The sequence below is a fragment of the Gopherus evgoodei genome, chromosome 6 (assembly GCF_007399415.2).
Source record: "Gopherus evgoodei ecotype Sinaloan lineage chromosome 6, rGopEvg1_v1.p, whole genome shotgun sequence".
Taxonomy (NCBI): domain Eukaryota; kingdom Metazoa; phylum Chordata; order Testudines; family Testudinidae; genus Gopherus; species Gopherus evgoodei.
This window is the reverse complement of record NC_044327.1, coordinates 15064774-15074961: the sequence shown is the minus strand read 5'-3', so window position 1 is coordinate 15074961 and position 10188 is coordinate 15064774. Positions and strand designations below refer to the sequence as shown.

The following is a 10188-nucleotide window of genomic DNA, read 5'->3' as shown; positions in this document are numbered from 1 at the left end:
GCATATTTCTCCTCCCCATGGTATCTACCTCCAATTTTACCATCCAATCCAGTTTGGGATTGGCAGCTGCCAATCCTATTAAAGAACATTGCAAGCATTTCTAAGGACCAGCCCTTATTATAGAAACTCAACACAGGTTTCTGTTTTAATAAGAAAATAACAATATACTTGCTTTGTATGCCTCACAGTCACTAGGAAACAAAAGCAGAATAACAACATTTAAATGGTTAATATATACAGAAAACCAGGGCTGGTCAGATTGGTTGATAAAACACGACAACAGCGCCACCTTTTGGCTGTAAAACAAATCACTGTTTTTGTTTTTACTGTCGCATAATCTGGATAAGGAGCAAGATGAAGCCAAAACTTGTTTCAAAAAGTTGCAACTCAGGAAACCTGCATTTGTAACCAAAAACTGGATAGTTACAATTCTAATGCTTAACTATTTTTCATTACACACTTGCACTAAAACCAGTTTTGTCACAGAAAAGGTTTTTTTTATAATTTCTTTTGCGGAGACCAAGTTAATTTGGCAGTAGTGTTCCTTTGTTACATTTGATTTATTTATATATAGAGACCTATGCCTGCCTATATTTATAGACCTATACGCTTGGTAGCATGCAACTGAAATAAAGAGGCAAGTAAACTGCATAGCATTTAAGTTATCATAGCACTGAACCATGTGCTGCTGCCAACAATGATTTTGCTTCCATAATTTCTGGAAGAGAAAGGGATGGGTGGTAGAGATTAGCTATACTTGACTGGTGCATGCAAACATTTTTTTATTGCAGGATATGTGAAAATGCTGCTTAGATTCAATCCCAGCGCAAAGGATTCCAAGATGGCAAAACCACACAGGTTTTATAGGCGATTGACTTTATTTTCACAGAAGGAGTTGGGGGGGGAAGGAGCAGACAAAGCAGGAGATGCCCCGTGACAAGCAATATAAAGCTGAAGAAGTGACATCCAATGTTTTATTTATTTATTTATTTATTTTTTACTTACAAAAAATAATCCCTCAAGAAAACAACAGATGCATGTTTCTTAAAAGGTAAGAGAGAGCCAGGAATTCCTGATAATGCCCTCAACTCTAGGAAATGGCAACCATGCAGAGGGAGAAGCTAATTCATTTCAAAGGGAGCAAAAGCTGTAAGAATCCAAGCATTGCAGTGAGAAGTTCAAATGTACGTGCCTTGATGTAAGACCATTTCTCAGTAATGAGCCACTTATGACATACAGCTTGATACTATGTAACATTGCTAGAGAAGTGGTTTCCAAGATTCATCTATGTTCTCCTCAAACCAAGAGGGATCGAAACCCCCTCTCAATACGGGTGTGCAACTCCTGTAAGTGTTACCACACACAATACCTGCCCATCAGCTGGGAAACAGACTGCTGAGTGTGTGGAATTATACTTCCTATAGTCTACTGGTAACACTAACACACCTTTATTGAACTGGATCAGAATTGAGTAGATTGGCATTTACAGCTGGTCTATGTGTATACTCTTAAGTATGACACACTTTAAAAAAATCAATACAAGACAATTGCCCAGTTCAAAAGAGTTTTCTTTTGTTAATAGGTAATTCACAGAACAGCTTTAATGAATGCTTATTGTCACTTTTACTACAATCCCTGAACACAGGCTTCAAAATCTTTGATCGTGTAAAGGAACCTGTGAGATGTGTGTCAAACCACAGGCTGGAAAGAAATTAAAAACAATAAATTGTTTTGGTTGCAGGCTTTATGTTTGCCCAATAAAAGCACCAGAATAATGTTCACAGTATCTAAAGCCATTTTAGATGAGCCTCGGAATAAAACACCATGTCAGGTCACAGAGCAGTATGAAAACAGAAAAGGGATTTCAGGGAGCGTCAGCCTCTTGGCTGATTTAAAAAGAAGTTAAAATAATAAATTTAGGTTTATAAAAACAATACATACATGTATATGTCTCCTAAACTTGGTAATTTCTAGTCCAGAAATTATGGTTCCCGGCTGTAAAATACGTATTGTATTGCTTTGCATGAAAAGAAAGAGTAAACCTGGCAGCCTCTATACTACGTATGAATACAAAGCACAAGAATAAATACATTTCTTTTCTAAATGTCAGATTACAAAACTGCTCAATACTTCGCAATTGTGATTCATGCAAATACCGTGTCAGGTCAAATTTTAATATTACAAATACTGCATCAGCTCAGTGCCATTTTATATCCCTTTTCATAAAAAAGAAATTCTCACTCACCCCCATAGCTGGCAAACAGCTTTGGAGAAAATAAATCTGTACACCCATAGCTCTTGTTCATTCTAGGATTCCAACCTCACACATGTGCTCGCTCACACCCAGACACACAACACCCTTCGTCACTGATTCCAAGCCTGCGCACAAACTAAAGGTTCTCTATTTTGCTTTTAGCTCTCAAAACACTGAACAGCAAAAATAATCCTTTTTCTTGCTTCTCTCTCACACACACTCTCTATTACCCTCTTTAAACTTTTTATTTTCTGGAAACCTGCATACTTTACATTAACTCCAAGGCCTTTTACACTGTACAAATATAGTTAAAGCCATAACTTTTTCCTTTATTTCATACCTCTGTTTGTGCCAGCATCTGGCTTGGTTAAATTATTGCCTCAAAAAAATTAAAGGTCTTTTTTTTGAGTGTGTTCCCCTCACCTTTCTGACTTAGGTTATTCAATCTTTATTCATTTTGTACATATGCCTCTGCCCACACCCATCATAAAAATAGGCATTGCCCGCTAAATACAGATTGTATATTTAGAAAGTTATGTAAATATGCACTGAGAAACTGGAGACCAGTTCATATTGCAAGTATACAGGATTCTAAAGCTAAGGTTATCCGTTTGGCTTGGCATTCCCCCCAGCTCTCTCCTAAACTGACAGATTGTGTTTGCAACAGACCAGGATACTTTATTAAATATTCTGACTGCAAAACATGGATTGTACATTTGCAATAACAGCCTCCAATTTTTAAAAGAAAAATTAAGAGAAAGGGGGAAAAAATCTTCAACCCCCCCACTCCGCAAATAAGAGCAAAAACAACAAATCATTGCATTTTATGGCTCTCTAGAGTAAACCAAAGTAACATTAACGCTCTTAATGCAGCAGGTGGAATGATGGAGAAGCTACAGGCAAGTCCAAAGGAAGCCCGGTGACACAACAGGCTACCCTGGGCCAAACTCTCTTGTTGATACAAAGCAGGACTGGAAATTTAGTTAGAAGGAAGCACATATATTTGCCCTGCCTTAAGTTTTTGCCAACTCCTTCAGCCTCTTGTGCTGATCTGTTGCAACGGGTCTGCTGCTGCTGCTTCTGCCAATGGCGATGACACCCTTCCTTGACCAGTCCACACCTAACATCCTCTCATTCTTTTTTGGGGTGTGTGTGTGTGTGTGTGTGTGGATTTTGTGGGTGGGTTTTTCTCTTTCGCTTAATGGTGCCTGGAGATGGCGCAATCCCGTCTCTGTGGATCAGTGAGCTTGCTGGATCTTTAATAAATATCGGATTAAATGATGCTGCTTTTTTTGTTTGTTTGTTTGTTTGTTTGTTTGGTTCGTCAGTCCGAAACACCCGTTTTATTGCAAGGGGATTATTCATTCTCTTCCTGGTTGGCATAAATTCCAGCCTCCCAGCGCAGTGCCAGGGCACTCTTCCTGCGATTCACCCTGGTAGCCTCAAGGACCTGGAAAAGAAAAAACACTGCTTACTTTGGTTCCCTTCTTCCACTCCTCTCTCCTACCCATCTTCCCCCCCAACCCAATTACTAGCACACACAGAGATTAATTATGCAGTCCACGCTCACCACGCCATCACACGAGCAACATGACAGAGGCTACTTATGTCTCTAAGGGCTTGCCAGTGTGAGCAAGGGTTACGCCAAATAGCTCCTAAGGTCAAAGCTGGACTATTTAAATCCTAATATTCATACAGCAGCCTAAGTTAGAAGTGGAGAAGTCAAGTCTAGCTCTGCAGGCCTAACTCAGGCTGCTGCATGCTCCCCATCCCAATTCAGACAGGCCAAGTGACAACCAGCAGGGGGAGGATGGTTACGAAGGATCAATTTTCACCTACGTGTGGGGATTACGTACAGCACAAGGTAACCATATACATACATGACACTCATCAGAGGCACAGTTCCAGCCCACTGTAGACAAGAGGAGCCTTGTCATTGACTTCAATCAGCTTTGGAGCTAGCTCTTTGTCTGGCAGATTGTTTTTCATTTAAACGTGTCATTACCTGTAGACACAAGGGTCCTTCACACTGGCTTGCTGTGGTGTTTGGATTGAAGCAAAATCAATGAAAAAGCCACTGCTTGGAACACATGCATGGAAGAACATAGAGTCCTCTGGGTGAAAGAACCACACATTACATGCCTAAAGAGGGATGATTTGATACACAGGCCCGGTCTTTGCCACCGGCACAAGGCTGAATTTCCCCCTTGGGGAATAAAAGGAAATCTCAGACATACTCCATCAGATCCTTCCTTCAGCATGCTGTTTGTCCTGACTTCTCCATGTCTCACCAAACCTTTTAGAACGTTCCTAGGCTTAACCAATGCCAGACAAGAACCACATGAGTGAGCTTAAGTTTGAACCTGATCCAAAGCCCACTGAAATCAATGGAAAATTGCTCAATGACTTCTAGGGGCTTTCAACATGAGAAACATTTTCAAGGGGATTATAGATTTAGGTTAAAAAAATCCAAATCAACCATGATGCCGCTAAAGCGTCCAGGTTAGCTAGTGCATGCAGCCCTGTATTCCTATTACTGTCACCCTCGCTGTCCCCCGCCCCACCAGTGTGTTCTACACATATATGGCACGTCTTGGCATTGCACAGACTGTCCACCCTCTGGGGCTGGGATTGTGTTATGGTATGTTTATAGACAGCCCAGCACACTAGGGTTCCAATCTGATTACAAATATCTGAATGTAAGAATGAGGACACTAGCTACAAAGAGCATCTGAAGGTAACCTAGCTGCCAGTTGGTGAGTGAGTAGAGGTTATTTGGTCTTGCAACTTGTAACAATCCATGACTGCACTCGTTCACAGATGTCAAGGTCTCTAGCTAGGCTGCATATATGCAGTAAGGCGTCTACAACTCCTGACAGCCAGCTACAAATCAATTGCTACGTGTGCTAAAGGAGTATATTCTCTGTGGTCTAACACTAGGATCCAAACGTTCATTTAGAGCTCAGGGACACTCAGCAGTTTGGGGAAAGAAGGGGTTTGGCAAAGCTTTGTGCCATGTAGTTTGCATGCCCTCTAAGTTCTTTTGAGCCGGTGGATCAACAAACCCCAAAACTCAAGGTGAAACTAAGCCAGCACACGCAGTATTGAGTTGAAACCGTATCACCTTTCCTGGCAGCAATGGGGAGGGACTATTTGTGCCCAAAACTCAGTCCAGGTTTACTGGAATGTTATATTACTGAAGATCTGCATAAAGCTACTTATAGCCTCTTTGTAAACCATTAGAAGGCAAGACCATTCAAATGGAAGCAGGTCTGATTCCATCCAGCAGAGGGAGGTGATGCTCACACGCCCACCAATATGTTTACAAGATAAAACCCCACACCATTTCTTGCATAAAACTCCACAGAGACACTACAGCCGCTAATGGCATATTGATTCTGCTGCAGCTACAAAGCTGGGGACTGATGGTTCAAATGAGGTGTCAGGGATTCTGATTGGATAAACCATGCCCTCGAAAAAGCTCTCAAAGGGGTTCGGCACCAGTGCTCAGGTTTTCTTGACAACTTGTTCAGAAGGACAAAAGGAACAGTCGCTCTTTCAGCGTCAGCACAATAGGAAATAAATGTTGGTGCTTTCTTAGCTTCAAAACTGGGGAATGTTGCTGAGCAGTGGCAGAAGCAGGGGAAAATGGGAATGAGGATGAAACAGAAGTGCAGGATAAAGGAAAAGTTACATTCTAACAGGATATGAAAAGTAAATACAAAAGACACCAAACTCAGGGCAAAAACCTGAGGCCCTTATCGGAGCAAAACCACCATGGCAGTAGAGGAGAGTTTTAGGGTATGGCTACACTTGAAATTTCAAAGCGCTGCAGCCGTGCTCCCAGCACTGCGGCACTGATTACACTGAGGCTTTACAGCGCTGTATCTTGCAGCACTCAGGGGGGTGTTTTTTCACACCCCTGAGCACAAAAGTTGCAGCGCTGTATAGTGCTAGTGTAGCCAAGGCCTTACTTAAGTAAGGACTGCACAACTTGGGCCTTAGTTTTAGGCTAATGTAAAACATAATGGATTTTGTTTGAGTCCCAGTGTTCTAGGGCCAGATCCTCATCTGGTGTGAAATAAACATGGTTCCACTGACTTCAGTGCTCGTTTTTAACCAGCTGAGGATCTGGCCCAGAGTTCGCATAGCTCCAATAGCATCTCCCGCTACAGCTTTGTTATTAGCATTTCTATAACCTTACAAAATTAGCATTAGAGATTGACTAGTCATTGGAGAGGATGAAGCAGGATATTTATTTTCCCTGTGTGAGAATTACCAACACTGTATTGAGGCATGATAGCAAACAACCATCATGTCTATTAGCTGGTCTCCAAAGCCTCTACTTAAGTTTTAACTTGGTCATAACTCTCATTGGGCCAAAGAATGAGAAGTGCGAGGCACCCCAGCTTCCAACGACTTTAATGTCTCTGTTGATGTACTATATTTCAGACTTCAGTCTTCATGAAAAATATTGTCAAGGCACACATTAAATGGATTAAAAACTGGCTAACTGATAGGTCTCAAAATGTAATTGTAAATGGGGTATCACCATCAAATAGGTGCGTTTCTACTGGGGTCCCACAAGGATCGATTCTCTGCCTTATGCTATTTAACATTTTTATCAATGACGTGGAAGAAAACAAAATCATCACTGATAAAGTTTGCAGATGACAAAAACTGAGAGTGGCAAAGAATGAAGAGGACAGGTCACTGATTCGGAGAAATCTGGGTCACTTGGGTAGACTGGGTGCAGGCAAACAATATACCTTTTAATATAGCTAAATGCAAATGTATGGGTGTGGGAACAAAGAGTGTAGACTCTATGTGGGAAGCAGACTCTGCAAAAGATTTGGCGGGGTGCATGACGACTTGATAATCAGCTGAATTTGAGCTCCTGTTGTGACACTGTGGTGAAAAGAGCTAATTTGATCCTGAGATACTAAACAGGGAACTCTTGAATAGGAGAAAAGTGCCTATACAGTTGGGACTGGTGCGACCACTGCTCGAAAACTGTGTCCAGTTCCAGTGCTCACAATTCAAGAAGGATGTTGAAATAATGAAAAGAGTTCATTGAAGAGCCACTAGAATGATTAAAGGATCATAAAACACATGATGTAATGACAGAGTCAAGAGCTTATCCATTTAGTTCAACAATAACAAGGATAAGGGGTGATTTGATTGCGTAGTCTATACATACCTAAATGGGGAACAAATATTTAATAATGGGCTCTTCAGTCTAGCAGAGAAAGGTCTAACGTGATCCAATGGCTGGAAGTTGAAGCTAGACAAATTCAAACTGGAAATAAGGCACAAATTCTTAACATGAGCGTAATTAACCAGGGGTCATGGCAGGTTCTCCATCACTGACAACTTTAAAATCAAGATTGAAAGTTTTTCCTAAAAGATCTGCTCTAGGAATTGTTTTGGGGAACAATGTGGCCTGCCAGAGGTCAGCTGAGGTGATCACAATGGTCCCAAACTGGCCTTGGAATCGACGAGCAGCAGTTCCATTGCTTACCTCTCCTCAGCATTTCACCTGTTAAAATCAATGGCAGCTTTTGCTGGAAAACTGAGCAAAGACTTCAAGACCTGGCCCCGCATTATTTTAGAAGAGGGAATGGCCCAGAAGGAAGGGACACTAAAAGGAAGAGTAGGATAAATCAAAGGAATTCTGGCAGAGAGGAACATGGAGTTAATTCTCTACAGCGCCAGCTCCAGGCACCAGTGAAGGAAGCAGATGCTTTGGGCGGCCAATGGAAAGGGGCAGCACGTCCGGGTCTTTGGTGGCGGGTCCCTCAGTCCCTCTCTTCCTCTTTGAGCTGCCGCCGAAGAGAAGAGAGGGAGTGAAGGACCAGCTGCTGAATTGCCGCCGAAGACTGAAGCGGCGCAATTGAGCTGCTGCCAAAGTGCCGCCGATCGTCTGGTTTTTTTTGTTTTTTTCTCCCGTTTGCCACTCGGGGCGGCAAAAAAGCTGGAGCCAGTCCTGATTCTCTATAAATCAATAGATTTACTGGTAACCAGCTTATTGTTAAGTTTTGATAAGATTTTCATAAGCTAACCCTTTAACTAACCACCACATTGGAAGCTCCCAATGAAGAGAAACCAAAGAGAAACCTGGCCCAGATTCACCACTACATCACTCCAGTTTTACACCTGTCCCTGAAACCAATAGGATTACATTGGTGTAAAATTGGCCTAACGCAGTGGTGAAACACGCCTTCTATATTTACCATTACACTCATCAGATACAGTAGAACGGTGGCGATACAAACACCAGAGTTACAAACTGACTGGTCAACTGCACACATGTAGTTTTGGGGAGCTGCGGGAGGGAATTGCCCCCCCAGTCAGAGCTAAGGCATGTGGGCGGCACAAGGGATCAAGTGCCACTGCCCTGCCGATTTCTGCAAGCACTGAGCAGTGCAGGGCTTGCTCTGCTTGGCCTGCTGGAGCAGAGGGGAGCTCTGTTGTTCCCATGCTGCATCTCCTCTTGGCATCTTTCTGGGGGGATGGAGCTGCCTCTCCTGCCAGGTGAGGGAAGGTGGCCACTGCCTCTGCAGCTGGATGCCATCTCCTTGTTCCTAGTGCTGGTCACCTTCCCCCTCTGTGTGTCTTGGCGCCCTGCATGACCACCACTCTGTTATGGAGAGTGCCTGCGGTGGGGCAGGGTCAGGGGAAATGAGGGAAGGGGGTCGGGTGGTGGGAAAGAGGCAGTGGGAAAGTAGGGGGATGGGATAGGGCAGAGGGAAGAGAAGAGTATAGGGGAATAGGACAGAGGGGAGAGGAAAGGGAGGGGATGGGGCAGGGGACATTGGGGAGTAAATTTGCAAAGCTGTATTAAGTCAATATGCAGGTGTGAACTTTTGAAAGAACAACCATATTTTGTTCAGCGTTACGAACAACCTCCATTCCCCAGGTGTTCGTAACTCTGAGGTTCTACTGTAAGAAGTCACCGGCCTAACTGGGAACGGCTCAATTTCTCTACTAAAATCTGTGACATGGACAGCAAAATGGACTCCAAACCAGTCCTGTGTCAGATATTCAAGGAAGCCTCCAAACAGGCTGAACTAGGTCCTTTTTCTTTTTTTTTGGAATGCCCATAATACACCCAGTTCTGGCCCTAAACACCTATTCCAATTGAGTAGCTATTTACTCCCACTGATGACCTCTGGCGTCTGTATAAGTATCCAGCAATGGAGTGAAGTAAATGGACTACTCGCTGGGGAAAACACATCAGAATCTGGCCCGCTACTCAGAGCTCTAAATATAGGCCTGGGTCCTAGCGTTAGACCATAGCAATTCTCATTTAGCAAAAGTAGCAAAGACCTATAATTTGGAGCACACAGTCAGGAACTATATGCCCCTTGCTGCATTTATGTGGCTTTGGGTGGCGACACTGGTGTATGCTGAAGTGTCCAGCAAGTGGATTTAAGTCAAGAGGACTATTCATGGAGTAAGATGCTAATCAATGCAAGTCAAGATATTGGAATCTTGCCCTCTGCTCTCGGCTACACTCATGCATGGCGTAGCATGAGTGGAGCTGACAACAGATTTATCCCTACAGGAGTTGGGTGCCTAACTCCCAGATAACTCGCATCCTGCATGTAAAATGCACATGCTGAAAAATAGGACTGGGAATGGACATCTCCTTTGCTGTTACTGCTCTCTGGGTTTTGTCACTTGTCTGGAATTGCCTCTAAAATTGGCACATAGGCTCCACAAAGATTATAATGTTAACAAAGCGAGGAGTGGTTCTCTCAGGCTTCGGCTGAATAATTGACAAGGCTTCCTCGTAATGGAAAGAGTTCTAAGGAAAACAGGGAAGTGATGTAAAAAATATATTCTGTTTGGAAAAACTAATTTGACCACAAAGTCACATTAATCAGAGAGATTTCAGATGGCAGAAATGTTGAAAGGACAGATAAATATTT

General features: G+C 42.9%; 1 protein-coding gene across 7 annotated transcripts in view; it reads right to left on the bottom strand.

Annotated features, from left to right (window-relative positions):
* Positions 1-960: 960 nt before the first annotated feature.
* Positions 961-10188, bottom strand: part of PALM2AKAP2 (PALM2 and AKAP2 fusion) — a 427797-nt gene continuing 418569 nt past the window's right edge. For 6 of the 7 annotated variants that reach the window (XM_030566709.1, XM_030566710.1, XM_030566713.1 and 3 more), the window contains one exon: positions 961-3704. In XM_030566709.1, the coding sequence (XP_030422569.1) occupies positions 3612-3704 (93 nt within the window). In that variant the 3' untranslated portion in view covers positions 961-3611. The remainder of the gene's footprint in view (positions 3705-10188) is intronic. The other variant, XM_030566712.1, reaches the window with a different exon arrangement.